General features: G+C 40.4%; 1 protein-coding gene across 1 annotated transcript in view; it reads right to left on the bottom strand.

Annotated features, from left to right (window-relative positions):
* The window catches only part of tec (tec protein tyrosine kinase), a 27,344-nt gene that overhangs the window by 6,809 nt on the left and 7,960 nt on the right, over positions 1-12,575 (bottom strand). The window contains exons 4-11 of the mRNA XM_005949682.3: positions 11,841-11,922; positions 9,139-9,267; positions 6,010-6,062; positions 5,681-5,880; positions 5,521-5,586; positions 3,968-4,022; positions 1,948-2,027; positions 1,725-1,858 (exon numbers count right to left, since the gene is read on the bottom strand). Coding sequence (XP_005949744.1) covers positions 1,725-1,858; positions 1,948-2,027; positions 3,968-4,022; positions 5,521-5,586; positions 5,681-5,880; positions 6,010-6,062; positions 9,139-9,267; positions 11,841-11,922 — 799 coding nt within the window. The remainder of the gene's footprint in view (positions 1-1,724; positions 1,859-1,947; positions 2,028-3,967; positions 4,023-5,520; positions 5,587-5,680; positions 5,881-6,009; positions 6,063-9,138; positions 9,268-11,840; positions 11,923-12,575) is intronic.

Here is a 12,575-nt window from a genome sequence, read left to right as displayed (position 1 = left end):
GTTAATTAAAAAAAGCTTTGGTTTAACATTTCAGTATTTACAAAACAATCAGGTGTTCTGCATCAAATAAGATGGCACTCAAATTATTTGTGCCAGTCCAAAACATCATTTCTGTCCACTGTAAGATAAAGAAGAACATCACAAGTCTGATACCTGTAGGCCTGACAGCAGGAGGTGTATCACTCCTCCTGTTTTCCACCTGGAGACAGCATTTACACTGCAATCTGTCTTTGGTGGCTGTTTTGGCAGCAACTGTGATATTCAGCAGTTGCACTATTGTTCTGACACACAAAACAAAACTATCGATTACACTACACAACACAACGCAACAAACTAACTTTAGACTCCAAACACGCTAAAAGTCACATATCTCTCACGTCTCAAAACTCTCTCTTTCTCTCACTCTCGTCGCTGTCACTCCTTACAAAGTTTTAGAGTTTCTTCCTGCAGTAAACATAACGATAGTATTCAGGAAAAACATTGTAAGTTCACTAAATTAGCTTGAAAAGCATTGACTACATGAAAATAGCCATTTGGACAAGGCTCATCTAAGCCATCAGCAGATGTTGCACTGAAAAAGTGCAAAGTATAATCAGCTGATTTACAGCGATTACAGAGAAAACCCCAACAATGTTTTCCCTGCTGAGGTTTTGTTCTCCTGAGTTTGACACGAAGACCCTCAATCACAATGTCCATGAACTCACTGGTGCAAAGAGTGGGCAGCGAGTACCTGTCAAAGAAAAAAATGTCAACCTGCTGCTGACCAAACAGGAAGAAGACGCCCTCTGGAACACTTCAAAGAGACCCTGAACCAGTGCATTCTCTCTCCCCTACTCTTCCTTCTCAACATCAACTTTGTTTTGCGGACTGCCATGGCCATGGATGGCTTTGGGATACCTTGGCATCCACCAACACGTCTGAAGGACCTCGGCTTCATGGATGACATCGCTGTGTTGGCTGACGTCCAGAAGAACATGAAAACCATGACATCAAACTTGGAGCAAGAGCCAAAGTGGGCTTGTGGATCAGTGGGAACAAGACCAAGGCCATGAGGATTGGTTACATGACAACACAGGACCCCATTATGGTAGCACTGCAACCGCTGGAGGAGGTGAATCAATTCACCTACCTGGGCAGCATCCTTGCAAGCAACAGAGATGCTGACCATGAATGATGTTGTGTGTCGGAGAGCAACCATCGGCCTGCAACACGTCCCCTCCATGGCATTGTGACTTAGCGGACAGTGCACTTTGGAGGTCACATTCTATGCCAATTCCCGCAAAGACTGCCCAAGATTGCCATCACGTGGAACCCTCCCCATGGAAGACGCAAACCAGGCCACGCTCATACAAAAAGGCGGAGGACTTTAATTGATGATTTACGTGCCTTAGACATTGCATGGGATGAGGCCAGCCGCAGCTGATCGAGTATGCTGGCGGGGATTTGCCACCCAATGCGGACAGGGCGACCAAAGTAAGTCTCCTGAGTTTTGAAAAGCAGGGATCAAAAAAAATAATCAGCTGATATGCATAAAATATCATTTATATTTTTACCAGAACAGTACTTCGTCCCATCTCTGTAACACAGGGTTAGTGTTAGGGGGTAGGTCTGGGGCACGTCACTGTCACCATTGATGCTTTAGGCCTCAGAGGGTCAGAAAAGCACCATAATGCATTTAGCTTAAGTCACTGTTTAATAGTCTACACAAATTGTGTGTTGGTTACCTGCTGCATTATGTTTGTGGTATTCGATCAGGTCTGGGATGGAGCTGAAGAGGTGTTTCTCAGCCAGGTAGAAGTGTTTTGGTAGGGTTTGTGTCTCCTTGATGTGGTAATGTTTAATAGCTGCACCTCCATCCCTACAAATACAACATAACCACAGTGTAAATCAAGTTGTACCAGCTTTTATTACATAAAACTTATAACTACCACACATGTGCAGAATTACCCTGAAGACTTGGTGTAGAGCGAAACAGTGTAGGTTCCTGGGGTGCTGGAGTTTCTAATAATGAAGGCTCCTTCTTTATCCTGGAGGGCATGGCACAGAGACAAAGGCTGAAAACTAAATAAGATTTTTGTTTAACCTCTCAACATACACCAGGGCACCAACAGACTAGATTTTGGGCTAGGGTTGTTTCAGCCACAAAATAAAGTTTTGACCTTGCAGTTTTTCCTCTTTCAGGATTTTCCATTTGAGCCTTCCAAACAGGCAAAAACTAACTAACCCCAGATGGCTCGGCTACATAGGGCTTGTTAAAAGATTAAAAAAAACCCACTCCATTCAACCTTAGTTTGATATAATTCATTTTAGCTCAGCCCCCTGTAAGCCAACCTTCTACTGATTTATATATAGAAGAGCTGAGCAGGTGGGTTTCTGTTCAGCTGTTCACAGTAGGTTTTATGTATTTCTTGTCTGCATGTTTCATGTTGTCAAGGCTGTGTTGTCATGTCTACATCTCTGTTTCCCCTTTTGAAGAGTCAAGTGTCTTCACGTTCCATGCGTTTTGTTTTACTTCCCCTGTGGTGTCTCTGGCTGTGTCCCAATCCAGCGACCGCACGCTCCGTAGTGCGCATTTGGAGACCGATTACGCCACAGCGACACGATGACGGCTGTCCCAATTCGAAGTGTACTCCAATTTGAGGGGTGAGTCCGGTGTAGACTTTGTGGTCCCATATATCCCACAATTCATAGCGCGGTGGTGGGTGTGGATATTTTCTTTGGAAAAAAACGGCAGATGGCTGAAACTGGGTTAGTTTTGCGAGATCTCGCAAAAGTCCATCTTAATTTTTTTTTCTCCCATGTCCCCTGCGGGGCTCCGTATGAATGTTTAATAAAGAAGAACATTAAAACATTACTGTTGGCCACATGTCGGCAAAGTTATGTGACATTAGTGATGTTTGTACTTGCAGCGTTAACTTGGTTTTAAAGCCTTTACGTTTTATATTCAGTCAGTCATATATCCACAAACACAACAAGCTGAAAGAAAGTCAGTGATGCTGCTCGGTTTGCAGTCCTGAATATCACGGCACAAGCAGGATTCACTGCACTGTTAATGTTAGCTATGTTATATTGCTGCCTCTGTTCGGTGGTGTGTTCATATACCTCTTGTCATAGTTATCATTGCTGTCATAGTTGATTCATAGTTCCTCAGCCTCTTCACAATTTGTCAGAGTTATTTAGTTTTCCCAGTTTAGGTTTAGTTTAGTTTCGCCCAAGTTTCATCTCGGCTTGTTTTTCTGTTTATTGTGTATCAGCCCCAATAAAGGCTCGCTTTTTGTTCAACTTCAGTTCAGTTCTCCCGTGTCTGCTTTTGGGTCCGTTCATTAAACACACCAGCTGCTCAGCTGTGAAAGTGTGCCTGTAATTACCATATTAGAGATATCCCTTCTTTCTGACATCATAGAAAGCAAAGAGCAAACATGCCTGAAACTTTGCAGACTAAACTTTGTAGTTTCACCAGTAAAACAGTTACCAGAACATGTCACTGACAAACCATCTATGATTAGGCCTTATATTTGATTAACATCCACCTCTTTTACAATAGAATGCTAACCTGTGTGGAACTCTCAAATGTAAATACTTTGAAAAGAAAAACTGAAAGGCCAAAATGCATGAGACTAGACTGAAATCTAACATTTTCTAGTTTGTGGACACCATATAGCTAAGTAGAACCCATTTTAACATTAAACAGTTTGCCTGGCGGCTATTAAGAGGTTGACGGATTCCACAAGTTTAAAATTCAAGACTTTTCTAATCCACACAACAGTAATTTCTGTTATCTCAGTCACCTTAGTCAAAGAATCCAGAAAACTGGAAGGGCTGAAAATATCTAAATTTGTGTTTTCTTAAGAACAGATTTCGTTCAGCAACATGCTATCACTAATATCACCGTCTCTAAATCATAGAAGTACGTATAAACAGGGAGGGAATAAAGACAAAGAACCAAAGGTAGGAAAGAGAGCCTAACCTCCTTCCTCAGTAGCTCCTCAGCTTTATTCCTGTTGACATTTTTACTGTACCAGCTGGAACAAACAAAGAAAACACAACATGAGACTCTAGTGCTCTGCCTGCTTTGTGAAGCACTATCAGCTGGCTGAATCCAAACATCAAGAGTGAAATAAGCGTTTACTGGAAGATAGCATGACTCACAGTGAACTTTACGATTCAACTGCAAATACATTTACTTCAAGAGTATAACATCAGCCTCCAAATGATCGAAATATCTCTTCTACAGTTTTTGATCAACTTACAGTGGCAAAACCTAGATTTGCTATTTCACCAATGACATTGTGATGGTGTCTCAGGAAAGCTGATAGTCAACCATGAGAGTTTCAATTTTGGTTTAGTTTCACTTCATTTATAGTGTTTTTAGCATTTTTCGTTAATAAATGTTCAAGATTCGTTTAATTTTAATTAACCCTGGGACCTACCATAGACCTAACCTACCATAGAACCAAGTTTGCCAGAGCTTATCTTTACATTTTTACATGCTGTAGTGCCATTTTTGGGAGCATTTCAAGTTGCTATACATCAATACAACCATTGTAGCCAAAATTTTAATAATGTGTATGCATTAAGTGCATAGTAATTACATAAATTGCAAAAAAATTGCAAAAAACTGCAAAACAATTGAAAATTGTTTTTTTTTCCTGTTTTTTATACATATATTTCTAGTTAGAGAAATTTAAGAGGTTTATCCCTCAAAACTGTAAATACAAAAAAGTTGCACAAAATTGTTTCAAACAACAGGAAATTTATTTTGAGTGTCTTTATAATTTTATTTTTGAGATACACCAATTTGTATATACTGCAGGAAAAACGAAAATAAATATTATGATGCAAATTTGCAAAAAAAAACCAAAAAAAAAAAAACCAGCATGTGCATCAAAATAAACTATTTCCAGCAGCGCAATATGAGTTCTAAGCATCCCAGAAACGACACAGAAAAGCATAAAGTCTAACATGAATTTGGAAAAACACCAGTATAGGCTTATAAGGCCCTGAAGGTAAAAAATTTAAAAACTGTTACGCAAAACGGAGCGTGCTGCTCCGTTCGGCTTTAAAGGGTTAATTTTGTAGATCAAATTGTAAGATTTGAGAAGTTGTCTATAGGACAGTAATACAACACAATGCAAGTGTGTGACCTCTACTCATACAGATGCTGGTTTTATCATAAAGGTCTAACTATTAAATATATAACTATCACAGCTTTGATCAGAAATCTACACTTTAACTTTGGAAACCTGTATAACCTGTAAGATGTAATTAAGTAAACACAGTTACCTTAAGTAAATAACCACATATCAAACTCAATTCAAATGTGGTGTTGCCCAAGACTACTTTTCCCAACATGTGTTTAACTGCTTGGTGGTTGGCCATGCTTTCAGTCCATAGAAAGTGTGCTTGTGTAGACTCAGTAAATGCCAAATTTCAAAAACCCTGTATTAACAAGGTCCAGACATTAGGATTCAGCCAGCCATTAAACTCAAACTGTAACTGGGAAATGATTAACACACTCACACATATTGGACCAAGTTTCCGGATTTTTTCTCAGTTACATAGTTACTTGGAATGTATCCTTCCTCACTGTGAAAAAACACAAACAAACTACCACATCACCACAACACACAAAGACATGAGAAACTAGGTGGTAAAACACAGAAATACAGCGTGAACTCACTTATACTTGTTGCGTGCCCTGTACCAGTTGACGTCACACTTATCCACGATGACATACTCTTCCCCTTTCACCAGACTCAGATCATGAGGCTCCATGCCGGGGAAGTCATACATAGCCACGACCACCTCCTCTTCCTCAGCCTCCTCATCGTCTTCCTCATCATCTTCGGGGGTCGGGGGGGCAGGAGGAGGAGTCCGACGCTGAGGAGGAGTAGGAGTGACTACAGGCTTGCAGCTCCTGGCTTATACTGATATATTGGTAGTACGTGTGTGTACGTGTGTGCGTGTGCACATGTGTGTGTGTGCACGTGTGTGTGTACGTGTGGTTACCTTCTCTTTTTTACACTTCTCTCCAGGAATCGGGGGTAGAGGTTTTCTGGAAACTAAAAAAAAAAAAAAAAAGGAACAGAAACAGCGAGTCAAGCATGAAGTTTTTACATTTTCGCATTCAGTTTCATCTTCACCATCATCTCTGCTTTCAGTTCACACTGACCTCTTGACCCTTCTGCTTCTGGTCACCAGTGATGTGGCTGATCAACAGCTGTTGATCAGCCACATCACTGCGGCGTAGTGCACTAGTCAACGCCTCAGCTTTTAAGCTATAAATGCAATTTCCTGTTTTTGTCTTCTCACTTGGTGAATCAAGGGTTTCAAAATGTAATAAAATAACCATGACAACGGAGCAACTCAGTTTTATCTGAAAACCTTTACTGTGAAAGGTTCACCGACTTTTACAAATGTATTCTACTTACTGTGCGAACGAGTTTGAGGTACTCTACCAAAGTGTATTAATGTAGTTATCGCTACATTTCACTGATGACTGGAGTCACTTTGCAAACTCAAAGGTTTACATTTAAAGAAATAGTTGGTTTATTGAAGCACTGTAGCTTCAACTGTGTGTGTGACTATACAAAACTATTAGGCTTTATCTGGGGCACTTAAATGCTATTCAAGTACAACTTAGCTGCCGGTGGCCTCTTACCGCTCCACGAGGGAGTATTTTAACATACTGACTCACAGTGTGGTAAGCTGGTTGCCCAGCAGCTGTCAAAGAGTGTAAAAAGGCTACAAATGGTCATTAGCACAGGCCACAAAATCATTGGCTGTCATCCTTCTCTCTCCTAGATATTGTTACCTCACCAGAGGCCAAAACATTGCCTGAGACTGCGGCCACTCTGGCCACCAGGGACCTGTAACATCTGTCCTCATGTCACTGGCTCAGACACTGAGAACTAGGACTAATAGACCATGAACGGTTTCTTCTATAAGGCCATTACCACTCTCTTACAAAAAGCAGGTGTGCTGCATTCAAACACTGTTGGAATTACATTCTCACTATATGTTTTTATGTTTATTTTTTTATATATTGCCAAAATTATTGTAGTCTCCTAGGCACATAGGCATGCAGGCTGCTGTTACAAACATTTGTGAAATAATGGGTCGCTCTCAGGGGTCCAGTAATAACATTTTCTCGCTAATAAATATTCCACAGTCAGCTGTTAGTGGTATTATCACAAAGTGGAAGCGATCGGAGACGACAGAACACAGAGGTCGCCAACTTTCTGCAGAGTCAGTCACTGCTGTCCTCCAAACTTTGGGGGTGTCCAAATTCATGGGCTGCATCCTCCTGAGGCCGCATTTGTAGACCGATTACGTCACAGCGACACGATGAAGGCTGTCCAAATTCGTAGACTCCTCCGAATGCAGCCGACAAATGCGTCCTCCTTTTCCCCAAATTTGAGGATGGGTCAGGTGTATCCTTTGTGGCCCACCATATCCCAGAATTCAGAGCATGGCCCAGCCAATTCCAGTTTTAAGTTTTAATAAAACTGCCACTATTAAGTTTTAATATTACTCTTATTACTCTTTCTACTCTTATGACTTTTAGCAAATTTTCAGGTGAGAATGTAGCTGTGTAAACTTCAAATATCTGCTTGGCTAATTAAGATATCATATAATTGCAAAAGTCCTCCGACGTTTTCAGAGACGTCTGTTATTCACCAGCTCGAGAGCTCGCCGGGAGCTCGAGGGTCACTAGAGCCGCAGAGAACGGCACACATCATTTTCAGATCACCACGGTCTTTCGCTACTCAGGTTAAACGCAATATATAAGTCACTTAGACAACCTAGTTTGGCTTTTTTCAGTGTTTTATTTGTTCAGGACTAAATCGGTTTGGCTGAGATAAAAGTTATTAGATTAGATTAGATAGTTGAATGTGAAAACAGAAACAGGAAACTGATGAAACAGAAGTGTGAGGCGGTCGAGAATTTACGCCAGTGTCCTGTTATATTTTAGATAGCAAGGAGCAGACGGCTGAGTTTATTAAACTCCACCAAGACAGCGGTGACGCTAATCTGAAGGCTAGACCGTCCCATTTCACAGACGTTTACTTCATGCTCCTACCTGTGTGGGAACAGTTTGTTTGTGGCACCCTCCTGCTCAAATATGACTGTGCACCAGTGCACAAAGCAAGCTCCATAAAGACATGGATGAGTTATGTGTGGATGATGTGGAAGCTCTTATAGCTGCAAAGGGTGGGCTGACATCATATTGAACCCTTTGGATCAATAATGGGATGTTACTCAAGGCAGACGAGCAATTACGTTTGGCAATAGCGTATTTATTTATTTTTATGTCACATGACAATAATGATTTGCGCATTCAATGTGGACTCGGACACTTTATAGCACAGCTACCTCGTTCACATTATGTGCACGTGGCTTTGTGGTGTAGCTGATATCATGATCTAAAAATGTAACATGCAACTGTTACTCTGGGACATGAAAGCTCATTGTATCATAAATACAATGTCAAAAAAGGCTTTCTGTTTTATTCTATTCCAGCATACAATGCACAGAATGAATTTTTAATACACAAATTATTCAGCAAATATGAAAACTGGTATTTACACACATTTTGTGGATTCTATGTGAAGCTCGGGGGCCAAAACTGTGAGCCAAAAAGACACTATAAAGGTCTGTAGCATTTAATGTTAATACACTGAGGTAGAATTTTGGAGTTAGTTAGTTTCCAGTATTATGCAACTGATGTGATGTGGTTGGTGCTAGCTCACACTGAGCTGACATAAAATGAGTGCAGCGCGAGGACATCAGCTTAGCAAACAGCTAAGATGTGTGGCTAATGTAAGCTAAACCTTGCTTCAGATCTGGGTCAAAGTGTCACCCCACAGGTTTATGAGACTGGTTTGTTCTTTATGAAATCGTGACTGTTAAACATGGATAAAAGGCATCATTTTCATTGGAGGGGGGCTGGTTGAAGCAGTGTGTGCTTTGCAGCTTCTTTGTAGACATTCTGGACAGCCCGCCTTCGTTACAAGCTCCATTTGAAGGATAATTATTTTTCCACAGGTTGTTATTAACCATAAAGTTAATAACAAAGTCAAGAGACAGGAAGTCTAGATGGAGCACAGAAAGCAAACATGAGCGTCAGGCACTTACTGTCTTCTAACGGGTTGTACTGCTCGCACCCCAGTGCTTGTTTTTCTGCCTGGCGGCAGCAGAGCCACAACCCATCCTGCCAGAACTGAGGGTGAAACTTCACCAAGACCTCTGCGTTGTCTTTGATCTCTGGATACACACACACAAACACACAACAGTTCAACAAAACCAGGTCTTTCCTGCTGCTTCTCTTTGAATTTTTATGTCTAGATTATCTGAGACTGGTTTTCCTTGATAAGCTGTATATAAAGTTAGGTTGATAAACTGCATACGCCATCAATAAAGCTGCAGCTGAAGTACAGAACTTTAGCTTTAATTTAGAGATGAACAAAAGCACTTTGTGAAATGTTTAAACTGCAGCTACAGTTGTAGTGACAGCTTGAAGTGAGGAACTCATGACTGTCACAAAAGGATGGGTTTCCTCTTTTGTCATCCCTTGCCAGACGTTTAATGCAGCTGTTTTCAGTTGTTCGTTTGTGGGCCTTCCTGCCTCAGTCAGTGCAGAATATTCCACTCCTTTACCTTAAAAACATTTGGTTTTCTTTAACTGGAGGTTTTGGGTTGTTGTCTATCTGTGCTTCCAAGCGGCATGAAGTCAACTTTGCAGCAGTTGACTGAATCCCTTCATCTAGCTCCTTCCCCACATCGTTACTAAATGCAAGTGACCTATTGCCACTGTAAGCCACATGTTTTCAGGTGCTGTTGTATACTCCAGATCATAAATCATTCCAAGCCCTGTTCTTACTTTTTTCCCCCATATTTCTGGTACGAGTTCATTTTAATGTCACCTGCTCAAAAAAAGCAATTCTGTCCAGGTTTGGCTGGTCCAGATTTTTTTTTACTACTTTAATTTGGCATTTCCGTTCTTAAGGATGATTCATGGTTCATAAATCTTGCATTCAGTATTTTCTCTTACCAAGTTTTCTCTGGAAAATAAAATATCTACCACTTGGAGGGTGCTCTTTATTAGGTTGAATGTTCTTAAGAGTTTGTCTTTATCATGCTAAGGATCCTGTGATCCTCTACCAGTGTAGTCTCGTGTGACCGTCTGGGTGTTTTTATGTTATCTTTTTTTAAAAAAAAATCTCAATATGCACCAGATTGATGTTGATGTGGTCATTTCTAAGGTTACCGATCTCTGATTAATTTATTTTGGCAGCTTTAGGATTGTCTGTTTCATTTGGACTGTGGCTTTCAAATGTAAAAACATCTTTTTGAATCAACTCCAGACCTTTACCTTTTCCATAATTTCAGTATAAATAATGAAAGAAAAGTAACACCAGTCCATGACATAATTTTTTATCGACTGTCCACTTGCTTCCAGTCCATGCGAAAGTGAGGCTACATTTAAAAACGTGTAATTATTAAAGATTTCATCCAACTTGTTCATGAAGATGCTCAAATTAAAGAAAGTTTGAGCGATTTCAATTTCAAACTGAATAAAGCAAAATGAAAGACCCACTTTACGACCCATTGACCCACCCACTGAACTGAATTTGGTGGTGAAAAATGTTTCTTATGTTAATTTAAGAGCTGTTAAAACAGACCGGCCAATTGTGACCGGAGCTCTAAAGTAAGGGTGGGGGTGAACACAACAGGAGGGTTGTCTGTGAAGGTTCTCAGTCATCCAGGTCATCGTAGTCAAAGGAGCTTGCAAAGAAAAGCGTCTGGACTTCTTTAAGTTGCTTGAAGACGTTTCACCTCTCATCCGAGAAGCTTCTTCAGTTCTAAGGTCAAATGGTGGAGAGTCCCAGATATAAACCTAGTGGGAGTTTCCCCCCACAGAGGGACAAAGGACCCCTTGATGATCCTCTAATTGCCTGAGCCAAGGTGTGAAACTGGGTGTGGGTCCCAATCAGCCAGAGTTTCGGGTGAGTTCATTGTGAAACCTGGCCCCACCTTATCATGCGAATTCCTGAGATCAGATGGCCCAGGATGTGAGTGGGCGTTAAGGCGTCTGGGAAGGGATCTCAAAACTGGATTATAGATGGCAGACACCAACTCTCTGCCATCTATAATCTTCATCTATAAAGAAACGTCTTCAAGCAACTTAAAGAAGTCCAGACGCTTTTCTTTGCAAGCTCCTTTGACAACAGGAGGGTTGTCATTCACAGTTGAAGCTGAAATATGTAGAGTATCCCCGTGTTTTTGATCTATACTGCAACCAGCCACCTAACCTATAATGATACTGTTTGTATTTATACTCATTGATATCTATTTCCTATGAAAGACTTTGAGATGCACCCATTTATAGTCCTAATAACTGATACTTGCATTGTTTAAATAAAGAGAATTAAATTATTTAGAATAAAAAGATCAACAAAATAAAAAGACCATTGTGACCTCTAGAAGAACATCAGTAATGATACACAGTTCAAACTATAAGACAGAAAAGTGAACTAACCATTGCACTTCTGAGGTTTGAGAAATCAGGTCAAATTACTAAGCAGTACACAGCGCTTCTGTTGAGTAAAATAAATGCTAAATTTCTCATGACAGGAACAACAAGAACAATGGAAACAGTGCAGGGGTGCTGGAAGGTATTTGCATGTGTGAAAACCAGTTTGTGCTTTGTGGTTCAAAGTGTGAAAAAACATCTCTGCAGTACTTCAGATGTCTAAACTCCCAGTGTGAGCTTTCATACCCTACCCCTGTATATATGTGCATTTGCTAGTTTTTCACAGAACAAAACAGGGACTGACCTTCTTTGAGGCTCTGGACCCATCGACTTCTGCTTTCATGACTTGGAGCAAATACATAGAGGGTGTTGGTATCGTACACCACCTGGACACAAACACACAGATCTGTCTGCTAACACAGTTTTATGTAGATTTCAAAGCTGCATAGGCATAGTTTATTCTTACAACAAAACAAGAAGCAGTCTGAAAGCTTAAACATACTTGGGAGGTTCATAATGCAACAAGAATAATACACTTTAGACTCAACTTGAAAAAAAGGCAGATGTGAAATGTAAAAGTGTGGTTACAGGTTAAATTTGGCATAATAATTGGATGTAAACTATAATGTGATATTTAAAATCCCCATAAACCAGATATACCAGTGTCATTTCCTAAATGTTCCTGATACAAACAGAGTAAAATTTAAGCATTTAAGCAAGTTTGAGCTTATTCTGCCTTCAAGAACAGGTCAGAGGTCCAAAACGATGTAATATTTTAATTTGTATAAGGGGCTTAGCAAGAAAGTGACTGGACTTCTTTAAGTTTCTTGAAGACGTTTCACCTCTCATCTGAGAAGCTTCTTCAGTTCTCAAACCAAATGGTGGAAAGGCCGAGTTGTCCCATAAAAGGGACGTTGACCCACTATTGATCAACTCAAGAATGGTACTGCATTTGTGTCTACAGGGAGTGCAGAATTATTAGGCAAGTTGTATTTTTGAGGAATAATTTTATTATTGAACAACAACCATGTTCTCAATG

The sequence above is a fragment of the Haplochromis burtoni genome, unplaced genomic scaffold (genome assembly GCF_018398535.1).
Source record: "Haplochromis burtoni strain Fernald_Lab_line unplaced genomic scaffold, NCSU_Asbu1 Contig_454, whole genome shotgun sequence".
Classification (NCBI taxonomy): domain Eukaryota; kingdom Metazoa; phylum Chordata; class Actinopteri; order Cichliformes; family Cichlidae; genus Haplochromis; species Haplochromis burtoni.
Note: the sequence above shows the minus strand (reverse complement) of the source record. Positions and strands in the feature narration are given on the sequence as shown.